The following is a 15,334-nucleotide window of genomic DNA, read 5'->3' as shown; positions in this document are numbered from 1 at the left end:
GACCGGGTCGGGTTGAGGGCAGAGGCACTTTGCTTTGTTTTGCGGTGCTATGCAAGCATAAAGAACAAATTAGAAGCACAGGTTCCTGCACCGTGTGCCGTAGAAAGTTTTTGATTGTTTTCTCTGTGTGCAGATGAAATGTTTTCCATACACTGAACTGTGTCTTGGATTGTCTCATTGCTCTGCGTTCAGAACTTCATAAAAAATAAGAAGTCAAGATGAAGAGCAGGGTGACACAAGTGAATGTAAGTGTTCTTAAACCTGAATTGTAAGGTTTGAGTATTCCCTTGTTACTGGTGAATATGTTTATAGTTGATGTTTTGTTAAGTAAAACTCCCAGAATGTAAAGCAAACAGTATCTGTAATTGACAGCAACTGTTTACAATAGAAATAGTACTATGAAGTCAGTGAATTACAGCTGTTTCTAGCGCTTTTTGTCCTGACAGTGGAAGTTCTGAACCTATGAAGTCAGTGAATTACAGCTGTTTCTAGTGCTTTTGTCCTGACAGTGGAAGTTATTATTAGCATATAATGATGAAGTAATTGTTGAAAATGATGAAAATTGTTGAAAAGTAATTGTTCAAAATAATGTTGAAACATTATTGTCATATAATGATGAAGTAATTGTTGACTGAATGATGATTAGCATATAATGATGAAGTAATTGTTGAAAAGTGACTGAATGATGGCTCAACAGAGAACATAAGCATGTGGAGGAATGAAGAGAAGAGGTGTTGAAAACAGTTACGTTACAATGAAAAGATAAAGAGCCAGAAAGTAGCAGTTAATGTGGCAGCTGTATTTCTCCCTGTGAAAGTTAAAACTTTCCCTTTTAAAAGCTGTTGTACACTTCTAAATGGATCAGAGTGGTTTTTAGGAATGCAAGAAGAAAAAATTTCCTTTAAAATTACTCCCTTAAAATGGTGGTTTAGAAATGCCACGTTTGTAAAGTACGCTAAATTTGCGACAGGATAGTGGAGCAATACTCTTCTGGTACCATAGACTTAAGACAGGGTGTTTCTCTGCTTATATTTCTAGAGTTTGACCCTGCATGGGCTTTTTCACTCTTTTGGTTCCAACTTCTCTGACTGAAGCGACTTTTAATAGGGATGCTTGAGGGATGATTTGATACCTTCTCAGTCTGGTGGTTATGGTAGTGCTCCCTCATCTGTCCACATTAGTCAGTTAGCAAAAGCACACTGTTTGGACACTTTCAGTTAATAATTTTCATCAAAATGGACAAGGAAGACGACTGTAACTTGTGGCAGAAAGCAACTTGTGGTTGCAAAGAGCTGAGGGTGACGAGTTCTTCAACAAACATAGCTACTTTTGCAAGGAGACATGAAAACTGCCAAGTACAGAGACATCCACAGCATCATTTTATTTCTGTGAAGGCTTGTCTTTTTGTGTCTGCTTGGGCAAAGGCAGATAACGTAGAACTTGTGAGAATGGATCATCCTAAAAAGACCCACTTCTTCCCATCTGCTAAATATTATTTAAATACACTAATTGCTCTGTGTTTTTCCAACGTTTTCATTATCGCTTTCTTGGAAGCTTAGTGTACAATCTTGTGTTATATTATTTGGTGAAAAACCCAACAACTTCAGGACTTCTTTTAACCTCGGAATGATTTCAGTGATCTGCTGTGTGGTGCAGTCCCACAAATGAGTACTGAAAGGAGAAGAAAACCTTGTTGAAAACACGTTAATTTCTTGTACTAGCTTTGCCACCAAAGATAATGTTACTCTGGAATTAAGTTGTCAGATGGATGTTACTTTTGTAGAGATGTATTGTGTCATTTACTGGGAGTATGCATTTGTTTTGTGCCATTGTCTTGGTTCAGTCAATATAATACTGGGAATAATTTTAACAAAGCGTTAGAAATGTATCCTAGGGAAGGCCACATTCTAGGATATGTTACAATAATCTATATATAATCTCAAAATATAGGTATTTATATTTACATGCATATACACACCCTTCAATTTGAGTGATAACAAGTCAGCCTCTTTGGTCTGCTGTTAGGATAATGCTCATAATCTTTGTATTTCTTTAGGAAGCCTCAGTTAATGTTGGTTATACTTGCACAGCTCATTATAAACACCACTCTTGACATTAAGTAAAGATACTTTTCTTTCTAATTAAGTTTTTGGAGGTCACTTGGTATAACTGCGCTTCAGGGTCTGCTTATGAAGGCAGTGTAGTTGTATTCTTCCAAACAATAGTTTTTAACTGGTTCTTTGGTGGAGCAAAATCTAGCGTGCTACCGTATTAATGGATAGAAAGCCACTTCAACAAATGAGATGAGTGTTCCTGCAAAAAGTTCAGTCAAGGTGCAGCAGGAAGTCCTTGCATTGAGGTGAAGAAGTCACAGCTTCTGGCTGATAATGCGAGCTTGTGGTTTTGAAAAATCATAAATAGTATTTTAAGGGAAGAGAGGACCCTTACAATAAAAGCTGCTTCTTAGCTGTACCAAGGTAGTTTTGAGGTGAATGTCTTTGTGTGTTGTAGATGCTGTCATGCTCTGGTTTTTGTGTGTGACTCCATACTTCCTCTCCATTCTGCTACAGAATTTGCTGTGAACTATTAAGTATGGATCACTTAAACATTCCTGCAAACTTAGATTTAAAAAAAAAAAATCTAGAATTTAATTTACTTACAGGATCTGTCAAGTGGAAAGTGTAACTGAGATTGTAATGTATGAAGCTAGGAATGACTCAAGAGAAAATAAGTCATGGTTAGTAAAAAGGAGGAAGGTGAGGAGGAATTATGCAATAAAGGGGATCTTTAGGAGAGGAAGACACTTTTCAAACAAGACATGGTAGAATTCTTAATGGTATTGCATGTGATACAGCAAAGTGTAAAATGGCGTGTAGAAGAAGGAAGCAGTAAAGTCAGATCTACCCCAGTCTCCAGCAATAATCAACAGCAGATGGCTTGAAAAGTTTGCCTTGGGGCAACCGTAAAGGTACTTGCCCACATACTCTCCCAGTCTCTCTCTGTGTGTGGCTTCCTAAGCCAGATAATTTTTTTTGTAACCCATGTGAATTTTTCTTCATTGTTGTCTAGTCTCTTCAGCCTGTGTAAGCACCTGGCATCTGCAGCATCCTGTAGCAGGGAGTCCAGCTGCTTAACTACTTTTATTTAGAACCAGCTCTCCTTGACAAAACTGACTGCAATTAGCTTTGTTTGAAGGCCCTTACTTCTTGTAAGGGAGTAGGGAATTGAAGACATGGTATGCTTTGATCTCAAGATACATGTGCTCACAGTAATTAATATGTAATGTTGAGGCTGGATTTTTTTCTTTCTGTTTTTTTAAAGCATGGTTCCAGTTATGAAAGGAAGGAAAACTACAGTTCACGCCAAAGAAGTTTGTCTCCAGAGGACAGGTAGAATGATTGATTCTTCTACCCTACAAAAATAAATGTAGATTTAATATAATACTTGCATGTCAGTATAGCAGTAACTAAGTAGGCGTGTTATTAAAATTAAATCTTAAAAAAATCCTTAGCATTCAGTTAAATTGTCATGGGACTTGAAAATGGAAATTAAATGCCAGCTTTTTGCTTGGACTGGTGTATTGCTAATACCAGAATTGTCACTTTAGAGCAAGATTACTGATGCCAGCAGGAGATGGAGTATTATCATTTGAAGTTCAGCCTGCCAAGGCATGAGATGAACTGTTACCAGTTTACTTCTAATTTCACATTTTAATTGCAATGAAACCTCTTGTACTGAACACGCTATCATTTTTTTTCTAGTAGTGTCTATTCTGTTTCCTGCTATGCAGGCAAAAGTGGATGGAACAAATGAATGCATGTGTTCCAAGGAATGCATGGTTAAATTTTCCTTTGGTATTTGATGTTGTTACCATTTAGCATTCCATTTTAAGTTCTAGAAGCTTGCTTTTACAATGCTGCTTTGATTTTGGTTTGGTTTTTTATTATTATTTTTTGCTGACAACAAATTATTATAAAAGGAGCATCTTTTAATTGAATGATGCACATATTGAAACTCAGGTTGCAGAAGTGGAACAGTTCTGTATTGTAACGTTGTATTGAAAGTAGATATTAATAGCATTGCTTTTCTAAGCCTAACTAAGAATTTTGTGTCTTTTGTTGCAAATAGGGATATAGAGCGTGACAGGTCTCCATCTCCCAGAAAGAGAAGACACTCTGATGACAGCAGATACGATCAGGAATATTCAAGAAGGGAATATTATGATGACAGAACTTCAGAAGGAAGGTATCAAGCCCTTTCTTAATCAGTAATAAAATACTCATTTAAAAGAATAACACATGAAAACTTTTCACGAGCCATTGAGTGTTTCATAGTCTGGTTTTTGTGTTTGGTTTGTTTTTTGTTTTTTTTTAGAAGGATGGAAAGGGGGAGAGAAAGATACCATGAAAAATGGGAGGAGAGAGAATCTGATCGAAGGAAGCAGAGAAGATACTCATCACCTGATCGTAGGAGTCCAGAGAGGTCAACAGGCCAGAGCTCACTTGCTCAGGATGAGACCACTCCGAAGAAGAAGAAAGAAGAAGTGGATCCAATCCTTACTCGCACAGGTGGTGCATATATTCCACCTGCCAAGCTCAGGATGATGCAAGAGCAAATCACTGATAAAAATAGGTGAGTTGAAAGTAACATATTGGAATCTTTACTGAAAAGCAAAACAGTAAAGGGTTTCGGTGAGTGTTGGTGAAAATGGGATACCTTTTGAGGGCTGTGATAGTTCTTTTGAAGGTATATTTTTATCAGAAGAAAGGTAAGAGAATCGGGTTATGACTGTACTTGCCTCTACTGCAAGGTGTAAATGGAAAAGTGGGATACAGAACGTAAGCAGGGATTTTTAAAAAATATCTTAGAAAACTGGACATACTGAGTGATACCATAGCGGTGGAGAATTACATTTTGGTGTATCATGTTGGTTCAGTGATTTCCTAGTAGTTACATGCGTGAGCAGGTCTTCATGCAGTGGATGTTTTCTTGTCTATTTCACTGATTACAACTTACATTCATGTTTTCATATATATATCTATATCTATATCTCATGTATATGTGTGTGTGTGTATATATATATATATAAAAGTCACTAGGTGCTACCTCAAATTTATGCATTAATAATTTGTGATACTTTTGTAATAGCTTGGCATATCAGAGGATGAGTTGGGAAGCCTTGAAGAAGTCGATCAATGGTCTTGTCAATAAAGTGAATGTTTCTAATATAGAAAATATCATTCATGAGCTCCTTCAGGAAAATATTGTTCGTGGAAGGTAAGTCTTAGTATTTTAAAACAACTCTTTTGCTTTTATGCTAATATGTATACTGTTCATGTGTACTTCACTGTGTTTTATGGGTAGTGTATGGGTGCTAGTCAGATTTTAAAATTAACCTTAGGCTATGTTGTCCTATGCAGAGTAGTCCCCCTACTTGGGGAAGGGATTGTATGCTTCAAGGAATAAGAGTGCAACAGATAGTATATATATTTCCTTTTCTTAAAGGTTTTACCTACATGTTTTACTTGAATGACTTGCAATTTACAAGTGTATCTGTCTATTTACTTTTGTATTCCTGTTTTTATTCTGTGGGACAAATAATATTTATAGTCAGTATTTAGCAAAACAAGTCTTACTGCAGTTATCTGGCAGGATTGTTTATTGTTGTGATGTGAAGAGAATATTATAATGCTGTTTGAGCTCAGTACAAAGTCACAGTACTGTGCAAGTACTGTGTGACGACTTTCCTTGCTTTAATTTTGATGTCAAGAGACATTAAATATGCTAGTCTAAAGGAGCATGGGTTTCTTAGGTTGGCTACCATTTAAACAAACAAAACCAAACCACCACCAACAGCAAAACCCTCTGAACAAAATATCTAGAAGTAATTCTGTTACATTTCAAATAGATAGCAAAAATGTTTATCATAACTTCGTCACTGTTATTTCAGGACTCTGTTGTAAAACTGTTTTTTTTTTTTCTTGCCTGCTTTTCATGTCCCTGAAACTTAATTTTCATACAAGCAGTAATATTTTAGTTTTAAAATGAGCTTATTTAATGTTTTTAGAAGAAGCTTGTCCTGAAGTTTTTGTTTGTGACAAAATAATGTAGGTGTAAAATGACACTGTTCCCCTTCTTACAGTTAATTTTTACTTCTAAATTTGCATAAAGGTGCATATAAAAGTAACGACATGAAGCTTTATCTAGCTGTAAAGTGCTTTTCTGAATTTTGTAAGTAGAGGATAAATAGGATCTGAACCAGACTAGTTTCAGTTAGTAAATGAGAGGTGACTAATAGTTTCAAAATTAAGTTCTCTATTTCTGTGCAGTAGTATGAAATGAGTAATTTTCTATTTGTCAACTCCAAAGTAAGTAGGAATCCAGTCCTTATGCAGTTTGCATTTAGTACCATGCAGAAGGCTCTTTTGAAAATTTCGACAGGCCACAGAGAAGATAAGGGTTGGATACCAGCGTGCACTTCGGAGATTCACATTTGGAGGGCACTTTTTTTTTTCTCTTCCTCCTTACCCATTTGTAATGGAGTAATACAACAAAAGTCAAATTCAGTGTGATAAAGCATGAAAATTTCGACAGGCCACAGAGAAGATAAGAGTTGGATACCAGCGTGCACTTCAGAGATTCACATTTGGAGGGCACTTTTTTTTTCTCCTCCTCCTTACCCATTTGTAATGGAATAATACAACAAAAGTCAAATTCTTTGTGATAAAGCGTTAGAAAAAGCAAAACTGAGGGGAAGAAAATCTGAGATTCTTTTCCGAATTTAGTTGATATAAATGTAAGAGGGATCGTTAGTATAATAAAAGAATTATTATCTCAAGAGCCCTGTATTTATATTCATTTAGACTCTAAGTAGTAGTCTTTTACTACCAGTTCTCAGTTCCAAAACATAATTATTATGTTGAAAATACGCAGTTTCATTTGAGAAAAGTGTTGCCCATTCGAGTTTTACTGAACATTCAGTTTTATTACTCCTAGGTAGATCTTTATTGTTAGATGCCTTTTATGGAAATATAATTTTTATTTCTTAAATGTTTGTTTTGCTCATTTAAATCTTCATTATACTGGAACACAGGTCTGTGTTTTTCATAAATAGTTGCAGAGCAGATGTTTTTCTGTCACAAGCAGGATTTTTTTTTTTTCAACTGAGGATAAAAAAAACGCACAGTCATACAAATTTCAAAGCTAAGAAGAGCCTGTGCTGAGGTTAAAAAAAAGGTAATTGCAGGATACAAGATGAAGACTTGACAGATGAAGACTTGACATGCTTATAATTTTCAAATGTAGTTCTAATAGGAACAATATTTAATGAGAGATACCAGTTTAAGAGTTTCTCAGCTCAGACACATTTGGGCAACACATTTTGCAGAACTCCCGTTTGTGGCATGATGAACAACGGTTTGAAAATGGCCATCTGGTACCTTCTAACTATTCCAACTATGCAATACTATTTTATGTGGTACATACTGAATAAAAACAGTAAATGTTTTATTACCAGAAAAATCTCACATTTACATGTTTTTACAGGGGATTGCTATCTAGATCCATTTTGCAAGCTCAGAGTGCCTCTCCAATTTTCACCCATGTTTATGCAGCCCTTGTGGCAATTATCAATTCAAAGTTTCCAAATATTGGTGAATTGATTCTCAAGAGGTTGATACTAAATTTTCGCAAAGGATATCGCAGAAATGATAAGGTATGTAAAATGTGAAGGAGCAACATGCTGAAACTTGTAATTCTGCTGTATCAAGTGTGTTCAGATTATATTCTTCAAAGGAACACAGACAAGGTCTGCGGGTCGGGACCTATCATTAGTGCATTAAGTATAGCAGTGGTAAGAGTATCATGAAAGCTTGGCAACCTATTCTGGGTTGCTATGTGATAGTGTTTCTTTTGTGTGTGTGGCTTTTTTTTAAAGTGTACAGTCCTAATTGTGAACAGTATCAGTATCCCAAAATAGTTAGTTTCATGAGTTAATTTGATTGTGAAATGCACAAATTTATAGTAAGTATGTCTGAGTTACACGTTTTTTCCTTCCATATACGATATGTTGAGATTTCCTATTTTATTTCTTTTGCAGCAACTCTGTCTAACATCTTCAAAATTTGTTGCACATTTGATGAATCAGAATGTGGTATGTTACTTCATGTTTCTACTCAGTCCAAACCCTATATGGCTATTTCTTTGTTTCAAGACAGCAGTAGCCTAAGTGAAGATGCTTTCCCTGTTCTAAAGGTTACTGAATATCTGAGTTCAGGTTTCCTTTTAATGCCTTCTGTAAGTTGTTAGGACCTTTTTAGAAAAACACACTAGTAATTGTGTATGCAGTTATCATAATTTACCATTGCACTTATGCTCCAAAGCTTCCCCAAGCTTTGTAAATATATTTGGACTGCTATTCAGACAAATCTTGATGCAAAAACAAGCATCATCCAATGCTCTGTCCCACAGATCTTAAACAGAGTTTTCTTACAACACTGTTACCTGACTTAAACAGCTGTGTAGGCAGAACTAGACTCAGTTGCATCTAAATCAAGTTTGTATCCAGCTCTATACTATTCTTTAATGTGTTAGAAATTGGGATATTCCAATTTAAATAATGGAAAGAAGTAGTGTTTCAGGAGTGCATTTGGAATATACAACATTTTAATAAAGAAGAAGCTAATCTGAGATGTGCCATTTGCTTATATGCCTGGTCCTGGAAGACCTGATTTAATTATAGACACAATGCACTTACAAATAGTTTCTGTAATGTAATTGCTGTTTTATTTGGGTTTTGGAAATGCATTCTATTTTTTCTTAATGACAGAATCTTTTTCATCATTTGCTTGTTCATTTCAATAGCATAGTCACATTCACTACAAAGTTGGTGTAAATACAGGTGGTAAAATTGCATTCAAATTCTTACTTCCTCTTAATTAGCTTTGTCCCACTACTTTTGCCTTGCATGTGTGAGGAAACAAGTGTATTGTGGCATCCTCAAAAGCTCTAACAAATAAATCATTGCAATAAGAGCTTAACGTTGTATGTTCTAATTCTTAACTGATATTCTTTCCATAGGCTCATGAGGTTTTATGTTTGGAAATGCTCACTTTGCTGCTTGAAAGACCTACTGATGACAGTATTGAAGTAGCAATTGGATTCATTAAAGAGAGTGGGCTCAAATTAACCGAAGTTTCTCCTAGAGGTATTAATGGTAAGTATAATTAGCCAGAACATTTGTCTTTTGAATGTTTGTATTAGCAAATCCTTTTCATATTTACATTTCTGTCTTTTTCCAAAGCAATCTTTGACCGTCTTCGACACATTCTGCATGAATCTAAAATTGATATGCGTGTTCAGTATATGATAGAAGTCATGTTTGCTGTACGGAAGGATGGCTTCAAGGATCATCCAATTATTCCAGAGGGATTAGATCTAGTGGAAGAAGAGGATCAGTTTACTCATATGTTGCCATTAGAAGATGACTACAACCCGGAGGATGTCCTTAGTAAGTTAGGAAAGGAAGATAATTCTATGACTACATTCCTCATGAAAACAAATTTAACATTAAATGCTCATTGTTTTCTTCAGTTTGTGTTTTAAATAAAGATTCTCTTTTATTTTAAAGATGTTTTCAAGATGGATCCAAACTTTATGGAAAATGAAGAGAAATACAAAATGCTGAAGAAAGGTAGGGAGGTGTGTGCACACACTTTATGTATAATATTTCTATATTTACATACTTATTTATAGGGTGTTTACTTATCCAACTATTGTTACCCACTTTTTTATTGAAAAGTGGGTGATTTTTGTGTTCCAGATAACTCTTTCAGTTAATCGTAGATCTTTCCAATGTATTCCTGCTATTTTCTTCAGGGTTGTTTCTCCAGCTATGTTTTCATTCGGTTCTGACATCTTTTTTCACTCTGCCACATTCCTCACCTGAGACACCCTTTCACTCTTAAGTGTTGGATCGAGTTTTTTTGGTAGGGAAACTATATATTCCTTTAATCTGGGATACTGCTCTTTCAGAAATCCTTGATGAAGGTGATAGTGAATCTGAAGCAGATCAAGAGGCTGGAAGTAGTGAGGAAGATGAAGATGATGAAGAGGAGGATGAAGATGGTAAGTGTATGATTGGTACCTTACTAGTGATTGGTTGTAGATGAAAAAGGAAAGAAAAGCTTAACTTGTTACACAAGTTGTGAAACAAATTCTCAGATCTAAGTGTTTACTGGCAAATGGTATAAAAATAATGGTCTAAAAGGAAGCATTCAGCACAGGCAGAAGATGAAAAGTAGCTTTGCCTGGTTGTTTTTGACCATATCAGTTTCATGTGAGAAACGCCTTGCAAACATGAGACAATGAAAATAATGAACATGAAAACTTCCTTCAAAAATAGCAAAGACAACCTTTTTGGACCCTTTCTTGTGCTCTGTCGTATTTTTAAGTCTCTTGCAAAATCAGAATGGGTTTTCTCCTAACTATTTACATCCTCTATATCTCACTTCTTAGTTGGTTCAGCCTTCTTTCTTGATTTTTAGTGGAAGCAGTCGGTGTTTACACATTTTGAAATAATGTATTTGGTTCTCAGGAAAAAAAAAAAATGGGTAAGCATAACTGAAATGTTTGTGCAGACTGTGTGAGTAATTGAAAAGCCAGCCAAGTCCTGTTCTTGTAGAATGCCAGGAATGGATTTCCTTACCAGTTTGCTGGAGTATTTCACAGAAGGGCAGAGCTTCCAGGCTGATGAAAAGTGTCAGAATCACATAACTTTTCATCATTTATGCCATTACCAAAGTTTAAAAGAATGAAGGAATAGCAAATACCGTATGAATTAAGGTGTTCCCAGGATGGATGTGGTTTGGAATGCATTTTTGTACACTTGCTCCAGGACAAAACAGGACTTTGCAGAATGTTGTAATGTAGATCCTACACATATCGGAAACAAAGAAATTCTGTTAAAATCAAGGAGGCTACATAAAGCATTGTGTAGTTAAATTATGCAGAAAATACCTTGCTGGCAATGGAGACAAGAAGTGTTAAAACCAGAAGCTGCAGTGCTGAAGTCACATGAAAGGCCTTTAAGAGGAGAGTTATCCTTTTAAAACTGTATCTCTAAATATTTACCTGTTAGTTACAGATGAGGCAAATACTATTTTTTTTCCTTTTCTGTAAATACTGAAAATAAAAAAAATATGTAAACCTGCTAAACATCCTAAATATTTATAGAAGTATTATGTAGCGTGCTACAGACTTAGTAAATAGAGCTGTTCTAAGAGATTACATGTATCTGCCTTAACGTTTTGGTCTTTGCAAAACCATGTTTTTGTTTCCTAGGTCAGAAAGTTACTGTCCATGACAAAACAGAAATTAACCTGGTCTCCTTCCGTCGTACAATTTATCTTGCTATTCAGTCAAGGTAAATATAATATAATTTGTGCACCTATGAATGTAGTTCTTTTGAAATGGGTAAACTGGAATTCTTTCTTCTTAAATTCCTTTTTTTAGTGTACAATTTAAAAAAAAAATAAAAACAGGCAGGGAAGTTTTCTTTATGGAGCCTGAACTAACTGTATAAAGCAGACTGTTTTGACAAATGAGTATGTAAATTACCATTCTAAAATAAATCCTGTTTGTTTCAAAATGTTTGAGTAGTGCACTGGGACTTTTCTACAAGGATTGCTGTCATCAAAATAAAAGTCAGTGGTCTTCAGATTATACAGCATTTTAAGAATTTCTTAAAAAAAAAAAAATAAACCAAAAACAAAACCAAAAACCTGTGACACTCTTAAAGTAGAGATGCTGTGGAGTTCCTCCACTTCTGAGAATAGAGAGTTCTGCAGTGTGGTACTCTTCAGGCCTGTTTCCATCTGCATTGTGTGGAAAATCAGTATACAGACACCAGGCCTGAAGTGTACTGTACTTGTATTCAACTCAAGAATGAAATCCTCTTGCAGTGCATGGCACAAATAATCCAAACATGGTGGTGTAATGCCTGTGTTCTCCGGGTGAAAGGAGACATTAAACTGTTGCATGCTGCTCGATTCCATTGTTGTAAGTAGGCATGGCCCACGATATTCTGCAGGTTTGAACCTGCATGAGGAGTGAGATAATGTAGTTGTGGTATTGATCATTAGATGTATGAATTAATACTGTACTGAGATGTATGAAAGGCTGTTGTATTTCTCAAAGTTACTGTTCAGTACTTTCTTGCCATACTTAAGTTTGTTCATCTTATACTTGGGTGGGGGAGGTACTTACTGGTAGCTAAAGGCTTTCAATATGCAAGAAGGGGAACGCAAAGAGGAGAGTGTGGAATGTGCACTTTTGGAGCTTATGTACGGTACTTGCTTTTCAGTGTTATTCAGGATGTGCAAAATGAGCTCATGTGGTTGTGTTTTTCTAAGTTTTGTAAGATGATGTAATAGAAATAATTATCCAAGTCATCTTGTTTTCAGATTACAAATGTAATAACTTTAGATTAATTTTCAGATACAAAACTCATGAAATACAAAATGTTTATTAAAAAACCACAACCACAAAAAACCCAGCAAAACAAACAGCTTTTTGAATGTTTATTTCAGAACAGTTGAAGTTTCAGTACCAACAGTCTTAATCCTGAAATGCTTAGTATAGTGTATATTGCACAGATAATGAGAAATATTTTTTTCTATTATGGCAGCTTAGACTTTGAAGAATGTGCTCACAAATTGCTGAAGATGGACTTTCCTGAAAGTCAGACTGTAAGCCTTGCTTCTTATTCTGTTTTGTTATTAACAGTATTAAGAAATAGTACTATGGTAGTATCTAGTATACTTACTGTTGTCCTGGAACCTAGTTTGTATAGCAAACAGATGAATGAGAGTGATTCCTTACAGCCGTTGTTCCTCAAAATGAGTCTTACAACTTTTAGAGCAAATAGGCTGACATATTTCATAAGACATTTATCTTATGCAATTGCTTCTTTCTGTCAGGCAGTTCAAATATTTGCTTGTAGCCTGTTTGAAAGGGTTTGGTTGGGCTGTTGAAACATCTATCCTGTGACAAAAGTACTGAAGCATGGCAATCATTCTCTGAGCTCTGTCTCTGAAAGAACGTAAAGATCGTATTTGCAGGCAGCTGTAGACTTTATCAGTGGGGCTTGAAATTTAGCACAGTGCTGAAAGAATGTGTTTTGTTACTTTCACAGTCCTCTTTGAATAATCATGTATTGAATTAAAGCAGTTGTAAGTGTGATTGCTTTGTTGTAATCTTGGAGGTCATCAAGCAAAATGTTTTATCTTCAGATGCTGCATTTAATGGTTATGTTTTCAAGTAAAGGAAAATGTCTTTCAGCTAGTAGGTAGGTCCTGGTAGAATGTAAATACCTATCTAATTATATGAACAGCTTTTCAGTCATCTGTAAGTTATCATCATGAGAGTTGCACTTGAGAGAGCTGTTAACTTTCTTGTGGCTTTAATTATCACTATTCTGTTTTATTTGAAGCAATGTGTGTAGAAGTAACCTTATTAGTATAATAGTAATTAGTAAGTGGAGATCTGGGCTACAGTTAGGTGTTCTTTGAAAATTTGGTTTAATTAGTAATCAGAAATTGGTTTACTTATTTTTTTCAGTTCTTGTACTATTCTGCTACTAAGAATTCAGATTATTGTTGTGTATTTTCTTATCTAATTATATAATTCTGTTCATGAAATGAAATAAGAAGCATGCATAGGATTATGATTCTCAGTGAAGCATAACCTGGAGAATTCAAAAGAGGAAAAAAACCCTGTTTTCCAACAAATCAATTCAGCTATAAAAAATAGTGAGAACAATCTAGAATATACATACTAGATCGTACAACAGAGATATAACTTGTGTAACACTGTTAGTTAGGTACCTGCTCAGAGAACTACTCAACTGTTGATACTTAATGCCACTGCAGCCTCTGTCAACTACTAACTATTCTATGGGTAAGATCTACTCAGAAAAAAATAAATTTAATGGAAGGAGAAAAAAAAACAAAAACAAACCACAACTAATTAGTCAAACCCTTAGGTGCATAAAAAACATATCTGTTCTTTCACCCCTTTATTTGGTATTTTTGAGATTTGACTTAATATTTGCTGACAGGTTATTTTCTTTTGCTTTCTGTGAATCCTTTGCTTGCTACAAATAAAATAACCAGACATACACAGATTCATTTGTGTTACTTTTCATATACTTTATGGGGTGTTAATTCACTGAATAAGAACCTTTTATATTACATAATCCTGTAAAGATCTTTATTTCTGTCTCAACTTTGAGAAACTTTATATTTCTCTCGTCAATCACAAATTAGTACATGAATGTTACTGTATGCAAAAATAAATGTGCAAACATGGAGATTTTTCCTGCTGCATTGCAAACACAAAAATTGTTAATCCTAATTTTGTAGGAAAGCTCTCAGAGCAACTCCTAGGTCTAGTTTTGAGACTTAAGAAAGTATGGGTAAACTGAATATGTGTGGCAAGGTTTGGAATCAATTAAATACAGTGCTAACTAATGTAGAGTACAGTAGCTCCGTGGCCAGCAGCACTGTAATCTCTGAAATGTTTCCACTGACTTTCATGTCTTGTTAGAGAATAAGTGATTGGAGGAGACAGAATACGATATCCCACTTGTTGTTTAGTCAAGTCTCTAGACAATATTACTTTGTTCCCTTAACTTCTCATTCCAACAGATTCTTTCCTATTACTTTGTGCTTTGGAAAATGTAAAATTCACTAAGCATCACAGTTTTCAGTATTAAAATGTATAACATTATTTGAAAATTACTACATTTAGATGAGTAAGAATTTATGTATTTGAATGCTGCAGTTTGTGGTGCTTAGATAATTTATTTTTGTTAGCACACCACCCTCAAAAAAAAGAATCTGAGGTGATGTAGTTATGATTCAGCTGCAATTGCTTTGAATGAGATGCTTTTAAAATAAATGCAGTAGTACTATTTTTGGCATTTTGTGTGTGTATGCAAATAGATATCTATCTAAAGAGACAAATTAGTTTCAATCTATGATTCAGTAGTAGTTGTAGGAATTGCTGCAATAGAAGGTTCAAAGCTATTGTAAAACTGCATCATCTTATGCACGAGGATATTGTTTGTGCTGATTTTTTTTTTCCCTAACAATCATCATTACTTTTCACCTCACCTTAATCAAACGTGAGAGCTTTGACTTTTTCATTGTATAGACTTACAGCTCCTAGTGAGTGTTTATGGCAACAAAAATAAAAAAATTAGGTTTCTTGATCAGTGTGAAAGCAAAAAGAACAACCAGATACGGACCATAAAATTATTCAAGGATTTATGGGG

General features: G+C 35.0%; 1 protein-coding gene across 1 annotated transcript in view; it reads left to right on the top strand.

Moving 5' to 3' along the window:
- The first annotated feature begins 218 nt into the window (after positions 1 to 218).
- Positions 219 to 15,334, top strand: part of CWC22 (CWC22 spliceosome associated protein) — a 30,555-nt gene continuing 15,439 nt past the window's right edge. Inside the window, exons 1-13 of the mRNA XM_010170952.1 lie at positions 219 to 245; positions 3,322 to 3,389; positions 4,129 to 4,245; positions 4,375 to 4,632; positions 5,149 to 5,277; positions 7,546 to 7,714; positions 8,099 to 8,152; positions 9,079 to 9,214; positions 9,302 to 9,508; positions 9,629 to 9,691; positions 10,033 to 10,125; positions 11,341 to 11,422; positions 12,686 to 12,746. Of these exons, the coding sequence (XP_010169254.1) occupies positions 219 to 245; positions 3,322 to 3,389; positions 4,129 to 4,245; positions 4,375 to 4,632; positions 5,149 to 5,277; positions 7,546 to 7,714; positions 8,099 to 8,152; positions 9,079 to 9,214; positions 9,302 to 9,508; positions 9,629 to 9,691; positions 10,033 to 10,125; positions 11,341 to 11,422; positions 12,686 to 12,746 (1,464 nt within the window). The remainder of the gene's footprint in view (positions 246 to 3,321; positions 3,390 to 4,128; positions 4,246 to 4,374; positions 4,633 to 5,148; positions 5,278 to 7,545; positions 7,715 to 8,098; positions 8,153 to 9,078; positions 9,215 to 9,301; positions 9,509 to 9,628; positions 9,692 to 10,032; positions 10,126 to 11,340; positions 11,423 to 12,685; positions 12,747 to 15,334) is intronic.

This window comes from Antrostomus carolinensis, unplaced genomic scaffold (assembly GCF_000700745.2).
Source record: "Antrostomus carolinensis isolate BGI_N321 unplaced genomic scaffold, ASM70074v2 scaffold30526, whole genome shotgun sequence".
NCBI lineage: Eukaryota > Metazoa > Chordata > Aves > Caprimulgiformes > Caprimulgidae > Antrostomus > Antrostomus carolinensis.
This window is presented reverse-complemented; position numbering and strand designations above follow the sequence as displayed.